A 19402-nucleotide genomic window follows, 5' to 3' on the forward strand; every position below is an offset into this window, starting at 1 on the left:
TTTAAAAAAATATCAATATTTTTAGAAAATTGAAAAAGGAGACAAATCATCAAAAAAGGGGAAAAAGGTGACAAAATTGAAAAAGGGGGACAAAAGGGGACTATCTGTAATGTCTGAAAATACTATTTAGGAACTGCCTTCTTCTAGCCAATTTAAGTGTTTTACTACTTTTGGGTACATTAAAAAAAATTACAATCTCATTTCAGCATTAGAAATACATTAACAAAAAAAAATTGTCCTCGTCAAGATTTCGAAGAATTATAATTATTATATAAAACTTTTTTCGTTTTTAACTACTAGCTTAATGAAAGTTATATACATACCTCTAATCTAAAATAAAAGTGTAAGAATGGAAAATAAAAAAAATATTCTTAATTAAAAATTCAGTAAACAATTCAGCAAATTTTTCGTCTTCCCTTGTGCTCATGAACATGCATCCAAGCGAAGGGTGCGACGTTATACCCGCCATATGTCGTGTGGAATAGTAGAAGGCAAAACAGGAGGAAAAAAAATGAAAGAAAACAGAAACAAAGGTTAACGAGAAACCCGTTTTGCGGCGCAGAGTGAGTTTGGCGGGTGGTCCCTCCCGTCGTCGGTTCTGATCAACAAGCGAGGAATACCGGAAGAGAGTATGAGTTGTCGCCAATTAGCCGAGTATGCTGACTTATTGCTTAATGAGCTAATACACAGCTTAATGAGCCGCGGTTTATACCTTTAACGTGGAGTAAAAATCTTGTACCAACGATTCGTTGCGTTCCATCATCGACTCTCGACGTTTGAAGATTTATAAATCTTCCTCAACGGGCGAGACACGAAACGAAATGGGAGCGAGAAAAAACAAGAAAGAGAGAGAAATACAAAATGATAAAAAAAAGTGCAAGGAAAAAATATTCGCCCCGTCAGTTAATTAGGTAGAAACTGTTAATTTATCACCAAATCAAGTGGAAACTAATTAGGACTGATTTGAGAATTTATTTTCAGTTTTTGAACCAGTTTCATCATAATTTTTTACGCAGACATATTGAGAGTGCGGTGATCATTAGCAGTTCCGAATAAAAAAAACAGAGAGATTAAAACAAAAAAAGAAAACGTTTCAAGTTTTATATGAAATCTCCGTGGACATTTTCAAAAAAGTTTTATTAGGATCGAGAAAAGTAATTTTACAAACTTGACCTAGTGGATATATGCAGTATCTTTTAGCAATCGGATCTTTCACGTAATTAGCCAAGTAAGATAGGAAAGTTTTTTATTACCGCTTCTTTGCACTTTCCTTCACGTTAAATGAACGTAATTGACACGATTATTGATCGTCGACTCAAATTTTCAAACTCCTTTTCTCATTATAATAACGATTTTACCTAACTACAATTTAAAGTACCAAAAGAACGAGTGAATTATTTTAAATTTCAAAATTCCTTAGTTAACAATATCGCTTCTCCAGATAACATAGTTTGTGCTTTCAGTTTATTGTATCAATTTACTTTAAAATACTATTCATTTAAAAGTTATGACAATAATTATCGTAAAATATAGGCATAAATTGTTCAAGAGAGAGAGAGAAAGGAGAGTTGATGGTGTTATAATTTAAAATTCGTAAAGCTATATATATACATACAAGTGTGACGTAAAATTGATCGTAAAATATCAATGGCGTCACGGAAGTAGTTGTACTATAGTCCTAGAGTTTATTTTATAGAATGTGTGCCTCTACTACTACTTTTAAGGGTTTTACATCTTCAAACATAAATAATTTATGCAAGACAGAATTTCACGAATTCTATAAACTGTACACTACTATATATATTTTTCTACAAAAATAACTCCCCTGAAAATTAAGAAATGTTCTTGAAAAATTTAAATATAGAAATTTATTTAATATTCATTTAACAAAAAAATTATAAATTACATAAGAATTTATATTTTTAACTTATTTTATTTTTTTAGATTTTATCAGAATTCCAAGCATATTTTCCGGATGAATTCTATCAATATCCTCTCAAAATTTCTATATTTCATTTCCATTCTATAGCTGGAATTTCGATTCCCTTTTGAACTTTAATGGAAATTAATACAGTCAGGCCTCCGAACTGCACGCTTTGAAACTGAACGCTGTCGCCAAACTGCACGCTGGCTTTAGTTTCTAAGTACTCCACAGTGAACGGTGGCGCTACTAAATTCAGTGCCGTATATTTTAAAATTCTATGAACTCAATTTTAATCCCAGAGGATAAATATCCAAGTACGGTCATGAGAATTAGATAGTAGGGATGAGTTCGTCAGCGTTCAGTTTGAAATCAAGTGGAGGGGTTATTTCTGGGGTACCGTGCAGTTCTGCGGCCCGACTGTATTGAAATTCCGACTTAATCTTCATGGAGCCAAGAAAAAGAAAATTAAAAAAGTGCAATCAATATTTTATTAGTAAGGGAAAAAATGTATTTTTAAAATACCAAACAATTTTATATAATTAAAATATAATATTTTAAAATTTTTTTTTATTTTTTTTTTTTTTAATTTTTTTTTTTAAATATAATATAATATTTTTATTTTATATTTATTTATTATTTATTTGTTATAATAATATTATATTTTATATATATAATAACTATAAGATTCACTATATAATAACTCATTTTCTAATAAACTCAGTGGAGAACAAATTTAATATCTAATTATATTACACTTCATTTTCATTATTACACTGTAAGATTCACTACAACGTTCACTGAGAAAACGTTATACTTAATTCAAATACAAAAATATTGTTATATGATTTTGTTTAATTGAAATTAGTTTGTAAGCTTAATCCCAATATATAGAAAATATCTACTGCTTTGACTTAAAAGTATTATTTGTTTAAATAATTATATTTAATTCAAACATATTTTCTGTTTTCGTTTAAAGAACAATATGTTTAAAATTTTGATGTTTGATTCAAACTTAAAAGTTGATTATGAATAATTTAAAATCAACCGTAACTTATGTTTGAATTAAACATCCCGTGTGGAAATTGAATCTAGGCGCTAGCCATGCTATGTCCGGGGAGCCCAACTACAAGCTAGCTCCTGACCAGAAACCTATTTTTGTCATGGCTAACTCGGGCTATTTACACACGGGATATTATTCCTTTAAATGACCCAAAAAATATGTTTAAATTAAACTTAAATATGTTTGACTGTATAGCAAAGATATTTTAAGTTTGATTTAAACAAAATTTGTTTGGATCAAATAAATCGTTTTCTCAGTTTTGTTTAGATCTATACCAAACTTTAACTTTTGAAGCACCAACCTTGATATTGTATCCCGTTATTATTTAAATAAATAAATAAAAATAAATAAATAATTGTTAATGTTTACGTTGTGCTGTCATGGTGATTTATTAGTAGTGTGAATAAAGTCATTATTACACAAGAAGACAGGTAACTTGCATGACAGCTACACGGAAAAAAATAGTGTGCTAAAAACACATGAGCGAAACCCGTGCAGAAAATGCCCCACTTTGCCCTATTTGAAACAGGGTTCTGATCAGGGCCTGGACAGTTTTCCCTATTAAATTTTTTTTTAATAAAGTTTTTAGAATTCCTTTTTGTTGTGGAAGCTATTATCAATAAAAGGCAATCATTATTTTAGTTATTTAATAATTTTTTTATTTTAGGGGTTTGACTAGAATTCCTAGCCTGAACCCCAGGTAGGGTGTTCATTAGATTTTAGATAGGGTACTGATCAGGGCCTCGACAGTTTTCCTTGTTTAAATAAAGTGTAAAAAAATTAAATCTCTAAAATTACTTTTAATAAAAAATAATGAACAATTGAAGAATACAATTAAAGAGAGTAATTATACTATCGTTTTAATAATTTTTTTATTTTGTGGGTTTGACCAGAATTTCTGGCCAAAACCCCAAGTGAGGTGTTCACTAGATATTAAATAGGGCTCTGATCAGGGCCTCGACAGTTTTCCTCGTTTGAATAAAGTGTAAATGAATTAAGTTTTTTAAATTAGTCCCCATAATAAAATTATAAACAATTGAAGAAATTAATTAAACGGAGTAATTATACTACATTTTTAAGAATTTTTTTATCTTATGGGTTTGACCAGAAATTCTGGCCAAAACCCTAAGTGGGGTGTTCACTAGATATGAAATATGGCTCTGATCAGGGCCTCGACAGTTTTCCTCGTTTTAAAAGCATGTAAATAAATTTAATTTTTTAAAATTAACTTTTTCAATACAGTTATTTAAGTTAAAAAAGCGTGTTCTTTTAAAACACTTTATAAAATAATTATGGTAATATATTTAAAAAACGAAAATACATATAATTTTTTTTCCTTTAAGTACAATATTATAATACATAAAGTCTATTTATTAATAATAACAACTAAATTATAAATAACGAATAATAATAGTTATTAAATAATTAATTATTATACATTTATTTAAAAATAAAAATTATGAATTTAAAAAATAATAATTAATAAACAATTATTAACAAATTATACTTAATGAATTTTAATAATTATTAATTTATAGGATGAATTTATCATTTGGTTTGTATATATATTATATTATTTTAATAATAATAATTATTTTATATTATATTAGCTTAAAGTGAGAAAATGATTCGGAGAGATTGTTAAATTTAACACCTTCAATATTTAATAACTATTTTTTAAACATAATTAATAAATTTGAATAAAATATTTATTAAATAAATATTAATTATTACTTATACATTTGAAAACAAAAATTATAACCTTTATTAATATTATAAAATTAAGAAGGCAGAAAGGAGCGACAACCTCCAAAAGAAAAATGAATTAATCATAAAACCAAAAATTATATTTTTCAAAAATTTTTAAGTTTTTCTATTCTTGAAATTATATTATTCTTATCATTTTCACTTTTAAATTAGTCAAAATGACTATAATACCTCATTATGTTATGTATAAATATGTTGTGTTCATTATGTTTCTAATATAATAATATTTTTAATTACAGTAATTTTATTGTAATTTCTTTTGAATAAAATTAACCTCACAAAATAGGGCAATTTTAAGAAAAACTGACGAGGCCCTGACCAGTTTTCCCTAAGTAGGGCATTGGTCGGGAACAGCGTCACACACTAGTCGGGCACTGGTCAGTTTCTCTACCCAGAGCCACACCAGAGATCGGGAAAACTGTCCAGTATCACACAAAAAAAATATGGTAAATTTGACTACTTTTTTACTATTTCCTGTAGTTCCTATAGGCGCCCGTAACATTATTTAGTAAAATGAACTATGACAGAATAGTTAGTCTAACTGTAAAATGTAGTAATAAATACCATTTTTACAGTAAATTTAACTACTAAAACAGTTATCTTAACTATTTGTTGTTAGTCATACTAACTGCTTCATTTAGTTGCAGTAACTAAATTTTCATAGTTCCTATAGGCGCCCGTAACAAATTGTAGTTGTAACAACTGTAAAAAATAGTTAAATTAACTATTTAAAGTAGTAAAATGAAATTATTTATTTGATTTTTATTATTATTGAGGTCCATTTTTTTATATTTTCTCTTACCTATTTTTGTTCATATATAATTTATATATTAAATTCTTATACACCTAACAGAGAAAAATCCCCAAACGCCGGGGATTGAACGCACGACCCTAAAACATTCGCAAACCGATAACCTAACCACCTAACCACGCTCGCACGCTACGATGACTGGCATTGTACTTGAGGACATTCTTCTTAGATTCAGTCATAATAACTACTCTGTTTAGTTGCAGTAACTAATTTTTTAAGCTCAAGGACTTAGTTGAGATGTAGCCAGCATATGATTTTAAATGACTCAACGATAGTGCAGTAGTTAAAAGTACTGTTGAAAATAGTTATTTTCAGAATTTCTGTAGTAAAATTATCCACTTTTTACTAGTTATAAAAAAATTAAACTTACTATTTTTATATAGTAAAAATAACATAAAAATTGTTACTTTTATGACTTTTGTAGTTATAAAAATAAATGTTTCTTACCACCATAGAGATAAATTATTAAAAGCTAGTAAGAATTGGTTTTTTTAACTACATTAAACACAAAAATAACAAATTCCAGCGGTTGTTTTTACTCTTTGGAACAGTAAATTTTAATTTATTTTGCAAATAGCAAGAAATGGATATTTCTACTACAGAAATTCCGAAAATAACTATTTTTAACAGTACTTTTAACTACTGCACTATTGTTGAGTTATTCACAATCATAACGTGTAGTAGTAATTTTAACTACATAAAACCTACTATTCAATTTTAGTTCCACTAACTATGGAACTTTAGTTAAAATGCTGCTGAATATGGTAGTTTTAACTATATTTTTTTAACTGCACATATGTGGATGCTTTTACCACTCACGTTTTTTCTCTGTAGAAAAAAATGATCTTTTCAACTGCATAAATAGTAAAAATAACTATTTTCAACAATTGATTTTACTATATGAAAACAGTAAATTTCTTTCTTTCTCTGCAACTAGTAAGAAATAGTTGTTTTAACTACATAAATCATAAAAGTAACAACTTTCAGAGGTTGTATTTACTATATAAAAACAGTAAGTCTCATTTTGTTTGCAACTTATACAAAATAGTTATTTTTGCTACCACAATAGTAAAATTAACTATTTTTAACAATAGTTTTTACTACTACACTATAGTTGAGCCATTTACAAGCATCTGTTAGTTATTTCAACTACGTAAAGTAGTTATTTTAACTACATAAAACCAACTACTGCATTTTGGTTCCACTAACTGAGGAAGTGTAGTTAAAATGCTGCTGAATATGGTAGTTTTAACTACTTTTTTTCTAATTACACAAATGTGGTTGTTTTTACCATTCGCATTTTTTTCTGTGTACCCTATCAGGCCCACATTTTAATTTCTGCACGGGAACTGTTGTGTATATTGCACGCACGTTGGGTTTATTTACGCACACTACTATGCGTGATTTGCTTGGAATCCATCCTATTTTCGCATGGTGCCTTAGCGAAAGCCACATGACCCATGGCTTTTACTACCCAGTAAAAAAAATTCGATACACGGACCGCGGAGTTCGTATACGAGTTCGGTAGCTCGTATGAGAAATATGAGAAATCTCTCATACGAGCTTTTTCCGTAATTAGAAGTGTATAGATGCTTGTATACGAGGTGACTTTTAAAGCATTTTTATTAATGTAACACTATTTTAAAGTAAATGTAGATAATAGAAATGAATTTTCTCATCTAAAACAAAGCTAAATTCATAAAGGAAATGAAGTTTAAAAAAAAAAAGAATAATTTTGTTCAAAAAATTTATTCACACTGAAAAAAGGTTAGAATTTGATAATTCCTTGTCACTCTTACTTACCGACATTAGATATTTCTCGGATGCGGTAAGCACGATTTTGTATTAAATTTAAATATTTTATATTAGAACATTTATATAATAAATAAATAATAACATATTATTAATTAGTAATGAAGAAAAACTTATTTATTCTACCGCTAATACAAAATCGTGCTTACTGCATCCTTAAAATATCTAATGTCGGTAAGTAAGAGTAACAAGGAATTATCAAATTCTAACCTTTTTTCAGTGTGAATAAATTTTTTGAACAAAATTATTCTTTTTTTCTTAAAACTTCATTTCCCTTATGAATTTAGCTTTGTTTTAGATGAGAAAATTCATTTCAATTATTTATCTACATTTACTTTAAAATAGTGTTACATTAATAAAAATGCTTTAAAAGTCACCTCGTATACAAGCATCTATACACTTCTCATTACGGAAAAGGCTCGTATAAGAGATTTCTCATATTTCTCATACGAGCTACCGAGTTCGTATATAAACTCCGCGGTCCGTGTATCGAATTTTCTTTACTGGGTACAACACCATGCGAAAATAGGATGGATTCCAAGCAAATCACGCATGGTAGTGTGCGTGCAATATACGCTATTTTCCGTGTAACCATTGACCAATGGTTATGGACTGCATCGTACTTTCGTTCTTCTTCCTCAACACAAATTGTGCGCAGCGAAATCACCACTCGAAATTGGAATTAGCCTTGAATTACATTTTCCCTCACGCTCACCCAAGAATCTTCGCCGATGTACATTGATATACAAGCGCAGGAGCGTTAACAGCCCTTGGGCACGCATAGATCGAGCTCTCTCCACATGTTTTTGTTTCAAGTCTTTTCATCGCGTCAAAAGAAACGATAGGTATCACTTTCCCTTTAATTAGATATGCCATTCAAACTTATTTCGAACATTAGTCAAACGAAATTGTTTTTCGTAATAATAACAATTAATCATTCATTAATTAAAACTCCATTTAGTTACCATTAGTTGAAATATAATGCTTTCATAACGCAATCATAAAAATGGCGTTATTTGTCTCTCCGTAGGCCAAAGTAAAGTGATTCTTTTTAGTACGTAGTTACGAAAATACTGCGAATGACAGTTCAGTTCAAAAAAGAGCTTTGTTTGTGCTTGTTCGAGTATTTTCGTAACGCTCGAGTAGTTGCAATTCCGTCCAGTAGAGGCGTGATTATGTCTTCGTTCAGTTACCTACTTTTACCGTGTCTTACAGCTGCAACACAGCATGTGTCAAATACATAGAGTTTCTAACCTCCTTTTTGCCATCGCTCGTGTGAAAACTTCTGTTTTTATTCTTTAATGATATTATTTTTATTAATACGTCGAAGTATACGACTAGGTTTCGGGGGGCTTGGGGTATTATAAAATGCGATTCTTTGAAATCTCGAAAAATCAACTAGTAACGTACGCTTGACAGTCGATCTGTGTTCCGAATCTTATGTACGCGTTTCTCAACATTCTTTTCAATTAAATATTTTTTTTCAGTGTCAACGCCTTTTTATGATTTTGTTATGAAAAGTATAGTGCGCAACACGTGTGGCGGCATTTTGGAACTCGCGCTACTTTTTCGTAACTCGTCTCCGGTGAGTGCGCCCTCACCTACGACTCGTTACGAAAACTTAGCGCTCGTTTCAAAAAGGCCGCTAGTTCACACTTGTTATACGCAATCACGGGGGTGACACCAGGGATGGGTGCGTATAATACATGATGAATAATACGTGGTTTTATACATGTATAATACTACGTATATTACGTCCTAGGTTTTCTACATTATGTATATTACATGTGATGACGTAACTCAGTAACTGAAAGGTGGTATTTTAAAATTTCTTTGTTTTTAAATTAAAAAAATTTTTATCGTTTTGTTAATAGTAAAATAAAATGTTTATTAATTAAAATCTTTACATATTTAATTTCTTTTATTTAGAAATTTAATCATAGCCGTCACAGTAATATATAATGTATATGATGTATATATAAGCATACAACATAACGTATATTCACTAGTGTCATAGTAGTGCAAAACTTTTTTTATCAATTAAAATTTTGTTTTAAATTTAAATATAGGAATAATGGGAATATAAATAATAAATAACAAACATTTGAGGTTATGGTAAAGAGGGTAAATATGTCAAAATAAGTCTGCCATCATGATTATGTATTTTACCTAGTTTTATACAGTTTTATACGTATAATACGTCGAAAATGTATTATACGTATAAAACCTCGAGTGATGCGTCAAAACCCATCCCTGGGTGACACTCTTGAGTTGAAACTAACCTGAGAGTTGACCGTCGCCACCGGTGGCGCTGGCTGGACATTGGACCGAGATTGAGTGAAATGCATGGGATTGCAGAGAAAAATTTAGTTTACAATCATTAATATTAATTTGATGGTATTTATTTGTACATAATATTGATTCAGTAACTTTTTAGCATATTTTATAATATCAAAAACTTAGAAAAAGTGTTCAATATTTTATTTATAATGAAAATTGTACAACAATTAATGGCGCGAAATTCAAATTAAATACCAAATAATATTATAATAAATAAATTATCTAAAATATTTCTATTTATACTGGTAAAATATTATTGAACAATAGCTAATAACAATAATTGAAATAACCGAAAATAATTATAATATTATTAATTTGAATTTCGCGCCATTAATTGTTGCACAATTTTCATTATAAATAAAATATTGAACACTTTTTCTAAGTTTTTGATATTATAAAATATGCTAAAAAGTTACTGAATCAATATTATGTACAAATGAATACCATCAAATTAATATTAATGATTGTAAATTAAGTTTTTCTTTGCAATCCCATGCATTTCACTCAATATCGGTCCAATGTCCAGCCAGCGCCACCAGTGGCGACGGTCAACTCTCAGGTTAGTTTATTCTTATGGGAACTGCAGCAGTGTCACCCCTGTGTACGCAATGTAGGGGAAAAGGTTCGGTTGTGGGCATGGTCCGGTTGTGGACACCCCCGCAGAACTTTTGACAGAAATGAGATTTTTCTAATCTGACAAATGCCACGTGTGTGTTATGACCAAACGTAGTTATCGATGCAAATACAAAAGTGATTAGACAACTGTGCTTTTTACTATATATAAATTAATTTTTCGACACGTTGAATATAACAAAAATGTATTTTTGAACATTGTTAAATATTCAACAAATCAAAGTGAATTAATTAAAATGATAAGTTCAATGCGTATTTACACAGTAAATATGTTATATTTTGTGCTCCAATACCAAGTATCACAACCATGTTTACAAGCAAATTTTTTTTCATGATGTTTCAAAATGATGGTAAAGTTTGGTTGTGAACACCTAAATTGATTCGGTTGTGGACACCACTCTTATTCTTGACAAATCGTGAAATATCGTAGTCGATATAATCATAAGTAATTCCTTACAACATTTAATAGTGTTTTATGAATTTTAAAAGTTTCGTAGTTTAGCACGGAAATTAATATAACAAGACTTTGATTTTTATGCGTCGTTCGTAGCTACACTGAAAAACTGTTAGGAGAGCTGTTCGCCCAATGCGGTGAACTGCTGCGTTAAAAAGAAACGCACAGCTCACTTTATTTTTGGGCGAGTTACTCTCCTTTTTGGGCGAGCAACTCTCCTTTTTGATAGAGCTGCTGACCTTTTTGTCAAGCAGCCGCTCGCCAACGCCATTGGTAGTCAAGTTTAGGAGAGCAACTCGCCTAATTTTGATAGAGCTGTGAGTTTAAAGTTAAGTAGCGCTGCACAACAGTCAATAGCGGAACTGCTCTACCAACAGTTTTTCAGTGTAGTAACTGTGCTGCTCATTCCTCTTTTCCATCTTCGTGGTTATACACCAGAGTTATAGCTCTACCGAAACCCGGGGGAAAGGGGTTTCGGCCCATTGCTCTCACCTCGGTTCTATCAAAAGTTTTTGAAAAACTAATACAAGGACGCCTGGAACACGATGTGGAGAGTCGGGGCTTGATTCCTTCCTACCAGTTTGGATTCAGAAAGCAAAGATCAGCGGTTGATTGTGTTGCAACTTTTGTCACTGATACCCTGATCGGCTTTGCTGATTCAGAGCATACTCTGGCAGTTTCTATCGATATTAAGGGTGCTTTTAATAACGTTCGCCCCCTTATTTTAAATACAATGCTTAGGGATTTAAATTTCCACCCCTGTATGGTAAACTTCATCAATCACATGACGAGAAAAAGGTACGTTTCTTTTAATGCTGACGGATCAGATTCAAAAGTCTGTGGTGTTGGAGTCCCTCAGGGTGGAGTCCTGTCACCCCTTCTATTTAACTTGTATCTGAGAGATTTGGAACAATATCTTCCACCTAACATGAAGGCTGTCATGTACGCTGATGACCTTCTACTTTATGTAAAATTCTCTTCTGTCGCCAATCTTTCCACCGATGTTTCCGCGGCTCTGGAGAGTCTGTCTGCTTGGCTTGAAACACTGGGAATGGACGTCGCCCCGCAAAAAACGGTTTGCTGCATCTTCACAAAATCTCGAACATCCTATGAAGACTTCGCATTAAGGCTAGGTTCCACTTCGATCATATGTGATCCTACAATGAAACACCTGGGCATACTTTTGGACCGGAAACTAAAATGGACACCGCATATAAAGATGATAGCTAATAAAGCAACGAAGGCACTGGGTATTCTCAGGATTATAACAAGGGCCACATGGGGCATTTCTCCCATGCTGGCCTTGACAGTTTATAGGAATTTAATAAGAGCTATTCTAGATTGGGGTTCTCCACTTTTCGCTAATTCTGCTATGACCTCCCTAAAATGCCTGGATAGGGTGCAGTCTGCAGCCCTCAGAATGGCACTGGGTTGTATGAAATCAACATCTATCCCGGTTCTTCTGTCGGAGGCAGGCGAGCCCCCTCTAACACTTCGTAGAACATTCCTGACGAACTCGTTTATCCTTCGTAATTATTCGTGGTCTGACAACTTGCTAAATCCCCTTTTGCATACCCTTAACAGGAAACTAAAAATTCCATCACAATCAAAAGCATACAACAAAATACTTTTCGTTCCAACTTATATACAGATGGTTCCTTTGTTGGACATGGGTTTTAGATCCGTTAGACCTGCTTATTTTGACTGGCCCTGGGAGGTCTTATCATTCTCTCCTGTGTGCGATATCTCTAACGGCATACTCCTCAAAGACCATAATACACCTGAGATATTCTTTAGAGAGATCCTATCGTCTGAGTTCGATGGCTACTGTCCTATATACACGGATGCGTCTTTAAACCCTGCAAATGGATTGTCTACAGCGGCTTTCTATGACGAGGTTTCAAACTACACACAATGTACTCCTCTCCAACCATACATCACGATTCTAACAGCTGAACTCTATGCCATCTACACAGCAATCACATACGCGATTGAACACGACATATCACGTACTCTTATAATCACAGACTCATTGTCCTCCGTCCAGAGACTCAGGAACTGTCTACTATATAAAAACAACCCATATATCATATACAGAATATTGGAATTATTATATACAAATTCCGATCCTAACACTCTTCCCTCTTTTAAATTTATCTGGATCCCATCACATAATAGCATTTTGGGCAATGAATATATCGATGCAATTTGCCGTGAAATTAACATCTCAAATAATAATAACAGAATGCATTTTAAACTCCCACGCGATGACCTGAGAATGAGTGTCTTTGCTCCGGACAGGAAAGCATGGCTTTCCCATCTCTGGCCATACTCAGAGAGGGACCTGACGGAGCACAGATACTTCTCAAGAGTATCCTTTAAAGCAGCCAAGCCCTGGTTTCTGGATCTCAACCTTCCGAGGAGTTGGATAAACGTGGTCACTAGATTGAGAACAGGTCACACTCTAACGAGTGACCATTTGATAAGAATAAATTGGATTGGAGCGGCACGCTGCGATTGTGGCGAAGAACGTCGTTCCCTTACTCATTTATTAAATGATTGCCCAAGTTATGCACCAGCAAGACATGACTTTATGAGATTTTCGCACAGTAAATTTCCTAATTCAGTTCCCAACTCGGCAGACGTCGACGAGCTCGTTTTCTCACCCAATGAGCAAGTGGTCAGAGAGCTGGGAAAATTTTTCACATTTAATCATCATTTTATTTAATTATTTAACTTACAGCCAAAATATTCATCCAATCCCTTATTTTAACTATCCCAATAATTGACTTTACCCGCTGGTCTGAACGACCTCTGTGGATCACTGGAACCAGTTCTACATATAAATACGGTTCCCACCGCTTGCTTGCTGGAGAGACCTATCTACAAGTTTTAACCAAGGATTTCACAAAACAATAACTAATCTTAACATATTTCTCATTCTTCTTACGTTAATAGTTCTGACACTCGGCAAGGCCACAAGTCATTTAAGAAGAAGAAGAAGAACTGTGCTGCTGAGGTTCAGTGTTAGAAATCTTATATGTCCTTACATGGGGAGGAAGTAATGTCAAAATTAGATAAAATCATCCTTACGTAAGGATGATTGTGGTGTACGTAGTTAATGAATGGTTACTTAGTTAATCTTTTTGCATTTTTATTTGATTTTTCAAGAGTGCCCACAACCGAACCAAAATTTTCTTTGTTAGAAAAATGCCCACTTTATTGAATTTTTAATAAAATTTTTCTAGTCAATGGAATCAATTTAGTTTCTTCATAAGTAGTTAGCTAAGGTCCCTAGCTTTAAATACATATACATATGTTTGCTTAATATCTACAAGGACACAAATTATGAGTCAAAAACATCCAGATAAATTTTGGGTAAAAATGACCCAGTGTGTCAACCTCGTGGCAAAAATTAACGGAAGTTGAATAATTCCAATTAATTTAATTTCAACAATTATTATTTTTAACCAAAAACCTCTATTAAAAGATATGGCTTTAATCTCTTAAAATAAAAATATCATTATATTTCTTTATTTGCTTAAAGTTTCTTTCATAAACAAGATTTTGCAATTTTTAAAAGTTTCTATATTTGACGAAAGTTATTTTCGAAAATCAATTTTATCGACAATACAATTCGTAGAGGAAAAAAGTTGACTAAACTAGCTCTCTCGCTTTTGAAAGCACAGAGTGCTCTCGAAGAACCTCCCTCTCTCTCACTCACTTTCTTGCCACCCACTCCCCAAAGGCAACCTCACGCCCAACGACACGACCCCATTCGCACGAATCTACCAAATATAAAATCCTTAGAATCACCCTTCGCTTGCATCACGCTCGAAAAATTGGGGGAGAGGACTGTTGAAAATTAGGGTATGCTGGAACCGCTTCTTTTCGTTTCGCTTTCGTTCTAACGTTCGAGAACGATTCTACTGCGGAATCACATTCTTTACGTACGTTCATTGAGTCAATATTGGCACAAATTCACCCTTCCCAGAGCTAGCCAATAACTAAAAGAATTTTTTTGTCGACAGGAATTTTTCTGCTAGGTGGAAGAAACACTTTTAGCCTAGGAAATTTTTTCACGTAATGGTAGTGTTCTGTGTGCAGATGACTTTATGAAAAATTTGAGATCAGGACTTTTAATTGTTAGAGAAAAAGAAAAGAAGTTTCTCTTTGCATTATATTTATTTTTCAATGATTTATTATTATTTTTATTTTTGAATTAATTTTAGCATTTGAATGGAGGTGAATTTTATTAGCATCAATAACGACATTATATTTCTGAAATTACTATTTTGAAACATTCTTTAAGTAAACTTTCTGGTGTTACTGTTCAGAAGACGCCTCTTCTGTATGTATAAATTTTTAGGAATCGCCTTGTTTAGGATGCAGTAAAGAGGTACCTATTCCTCTGTTTCTCCAGCTTAATTTACCCTTTCCTACTTGACCTGCTACGGTGTAACCAGGCTCTATGACTAGCTATCGTCTTTAGGTAGTTTAGGTTTAGGTGCCTCTTGGAATGAAACATCTAAGAACTGACACCTATCTAGAAAGCGTTTTTTTAGAACCATACCGAGCAGATTAAGCTCGGTATGCCTTTAAGGAACAACCTTCTTTGGATCATACTCAAAAAGATTAAGCCTCTTTTGAGCATATTTAGTAACAGTTTTCCTATAATCCAGCTTTCTAACTATTATACTTCTAGAGTACATACTTACAGGTATATTGATATAATTATTAGTCTTCATACTTATTGGGATGCAAAATATTCGAGTGAATAATTTTTAGGGAATTGCTTCCAATATTCAATAAACTTAAAAGAAAAAAAAATATTGAACTAATTAATAAAGATTTCTCTTTTATTTGTAAGTTTAATACTTTTTCAACTGAAATTTTGTCAAAAATAAATATTTTTCATCGGAAACAATAACCATCTGGTTTAAATGAACATGTTTTACGTATTCTAAAAGTGAACTAATTTTGATAGGACATGACTAATCATCTAAAATCACGCAATTTCCCAATGGATCACTGTTGTTTCGTATATCGCATCGTACGTCCATCACGTATAGGTAAAGCTCGATTACAAAAGCAGGAACGATCAGCCGATATGCATTTTACGTGAAATGCACATTTCAGCGTGCCATTACATACGTGGTCAGGGATATTATGTAAAATTTGGACCGCGGGGCATCCTCCCTCTCTCGTTAGGAGTATCGCATGACATTCGAAACTTTGGAATGAAGAGAGAGAGAGAGAGAGAGGCGCAACGACCACCTGTGTAATTTCCAACGTTCCACGCAAATGCCAAGCACGAGCATCGTGAGCGTGAGGGGCATATTATAAACGCATTTATAACTGATCGTTATCAGTGTTAATTGCAGTCTTTGGACGACTAGGGCGTGAAAATCGTTCCGGATCATCGACATGGAAAAAGACGAGTGAAAAAATTCGACAGCGCCCATTGGCATTTGCTTCTTCTTCATCTTCTTTTTCTTATTCATGCACAGGAATTATCTTCTTTTTAAAATAGGTTTATATATGTAAAAAGTCGCCTCAAGCGAAAGAACTCCTGCTTCCTTTAATTCTACATTATATCGATCTTTATCTTCTAATTAAGGTATATTTCTCTTAATTAAAATTTTTCGTATGCAGACAGTCTACGACTCTTCGCAGACCCTTCAAATATTCCCAACGACGAGACGTGAAATTATCAATGTTGAGAAATCTTAATTAAAAGCTCTTTTTGACAAGAATATCGCATAATATATATATATATATATAATATTGTTTATTTTCTATTATTATTAAAATATAAACGACAATTGTATTAATCATACGAATAATATTCAAACGATTCAGTCGTAAAAACCGCAATTAAACTTTAATAACACCATAAGGTAGATTATACTAAATTCTAAATTGTTTAATTATACAAATAGTGAAATTTATTTTATATCCTCAAAAGAGTAATATAAATTCTGTTCGCGAAATAAACTTAATAAAAAACTATTGTCCAAATTTCATTTGCAAAAAATTAATTTTCATTCGACTAAATTCATATATTGTTATTACTTTTTTTCATTAACTTTATTGTCAGGAGTTTTAAATGACTGTGAACAATAAAAATAAAAAGCTTTTTGCGAAAATTAATTTGTTCATGTTTTCCACTAACTGGCGCGCAACAGGAAACCAAATAGTATATGCTGCAGTTCTGGAAATTCAATTAATACAGATGCTTTTCCAAAAAAAAGTAAGAAAATAATCGTAAATAGAAAATTCGCAATGCCTACACAGATTTGAATCATTTCATAAATAAATTGAAATACTCTTTCAATCATCTATTTAAAATTTATTTAAATCTTAAATTATTTTTTCCAAATCAAATCAGTTAATTAATTTAAATTAATAATCTTCAACGAATATTAATCCAAAACTTTTACAAAATGTATTTTGCGATGACTCGAATATAATTTTTGTTCAAAAATCATATCTATTGAGTGAAAATATTTTGTACTTTACATGGTTTTAAATTTTGATAAAGGGAAATGTGAAAACTCTGATATTGAAAACGAGACTGGTCCAGACGGAACAATTCAGATGAATTATGGATTTGAGTTTCGCTGTATGCTCTTCGATTTTTTCGACATATACGAACAGGGAAAAAAGAGGTGTGGGGGAGGGATGGGATTCTACTCAGACATAACGGTAGCTTCCATATTCTGTTGAAGATCGAAAGAAAGACTCTCTTGGGCATTGGCCTGTGCCTCGAATGAAAGGGAAGTACGTTTTGGTATCTCTAAGTTCCTTCAAGAAGAGGGTCGGAGATGAAAACCTTGTAAAAAACTTTTACATGGGAAAACGAAAATTGCATGATGAAGAAAGAGAAGGGGGAGGGAGGAGGGCAAGGCAAAAGCTCCAAAAGAACGCAAATAGTATAAAAACACATGTGTATTGGTGTAAATGTAACTAACCCCAAAGCACCTCAGCATTTTTTCGGTCTCCTTTTACCTTCGCATTTTTTTACAAAATCCTGTTCATATTTTTTTCCTCTAATGCGTGAAGTCGTAAAAAAAGGAAAGTGCACTTGACATAATTCCCAGAGGTGTCAATGTTTATTATCGCAACCAAATTAACATCAAAAAGTTTTTACTGCTTTAGTTTTTGTAAAGCAAAAAAAAAAATTTCCAATTTCAACAGTTTGTAATAAATTTTCTCTAATTGTAACGACAGAAAAATGTCAATTTTACTAGGTTCTTATTAAAATTTTTTCTCTTTACAGAATCCCACTTGACCTGAATTTAAAAATTCGTTTCCCATTCTAATATAATTCTCTTTTCAACAGAGATTCTTTACTTTTTGTAATCCATGAAATTTTGTACATTGTACAACTATTGTTCATTTTAATTGTGGTCAGTTTTCAAAGGAAAAAAAATTTCGATAAAAATTGAAATAAATATTTTTTTTCCGTTAATTAAAATTTTTTAAAATTATCTTCGTCTTTTTTTTAAATAATTTATAATTTTTGTTTATTAGCTATTTTTGGAAAATAATAATTGTATATTAATTTTTCAGTAACAAAAAAAATTGCATTATAAATTCTTTTTCATTAGTTTTCAAAAATAATAATCTCTGCCTATTATTTTGTTTTTACATTAAATCATTGGAAAAGTGTGAGAAAGTTTTCTTTCTATTGAATATTATTTTCTCTTGAATGTCAATTTTGTTGTGAGTATCCTTTTGACACAAATTCAGCGTTAAATTGAGAATCCACGTTATACTGTCCGCTTTTAATCGAAAGCGTTATTGAAAGAGATTTAAAATATAAACCGCATTCGATATTTGAATTAATAGATTTGTCTCCATTCATTAAAATAAAAAAAGATGGCAATAAATAAATGTTTTCGTTAAAAAGCAAGAGCAAAATAACTCGATAATATCATTTACAATTTTATTTAAAATTATTTTTTCAATTAGGTACTATTTATATTTTCGAAAAAAATCATAATTGAAATTTATTGAATATTTATATAAATATAAAAGTTTTTATCAACTACTAAATTATTTATTATTTAATACAATTTTTTACCCCTAAAAAATAATAGGGGAGACTAGGGCTAAAAGAAAACAGTCAAACAGTTAAAATTCATTATCTTTCGAACGGAAATAGTTAGAGCATTGCAGTTTTGATTATTGTCTTATCACTCTAAATAAATGTCCATAGTCATGTGACATTCTGTTTGTTTTTGTCGTGTTCATAATGTAAAGTGTATTTTGACCCTACATTTGTAAATTTTTACGTCAAAGAAAATTTCAAATTTTAAGTATATTTTTTGAATTTATTCTCATCACAATAAGTATTTTAGCCTATTTGGGTCCCCTGAAATACCTAAAGGTATTTGCTGAATATTTTTAGTCAGATTTTGTTGTTGTCAAAGCCAAAAACGCACCTTGGGACTAAATGTTAAATAATAGGTATTGTTTTCATGTTTTTTTTTACATTTTGCTTCCTCGTGAGAAAGCTTTGTAGTCGTTTAATTTACAAAATTTTTAAAAATCCTTTTAACAAATTTTCTTCTATATAGGACTATGTTATTTAAG

The 19402-nt window shown here is 31.6% G+C and overlaps 1 protein-coding gene across 1 annotated transcript; it reads left to right on the forward strand.

Annotated features, from left to right (window-relative positions):
• Nucleotides 1-11585: 11585 nt before the first annotated feature.
• Nucleotides 11586-16534, forward strand: LOC122509744. The gene is made up of 2 exons (XM_043623976.1): nt 11586-13481; nt 16457-16534. The coding sequence occupies exons 1-2, from the start codon at nt 11586-11588 to the stop codon at nt 16532-16534; spliced, it is 1974 nt and encodes a 657-aa protein (XP_043479911.1).
• Nucleotides 16535-19402: the final 2868 nt, after the last annotated feature.

This window comes from Leptopilina heterotoma, unplaced genomic scaffold (assembly GCF_015476425.1).
Source record: "Leptopilina heterotoma isolate Lh14 unplaced genomic scaffold, ASM1547642v1 Lhet_62, whole genome shotgun sequence".
NCBI lineage: Eukaryota > Metazoa > Arthropoda > Insecta > Hymenoptera > Figitidae > Leptopilina > Leptopilina heterotoma.

What these genes read in the sequence shown, in the direction of transcription:
- LOC122509744 (XM_043623976.1), top strand. Translation starts at nt 11,586, where the DNA reads ATGACGAGAAAAAGGTACGTTTCTTTTAATGCTGACGGATCAGATTCA. An exon ending in TCTCACCCAATGAGCAAGTG is followed by an intron (nt 13,482 to 16,456) that starts GTCAGAGAGCTG and finishes TTTCGTATGCAG; the next exon opens with ACAGTCTACGACTCTTCGCA.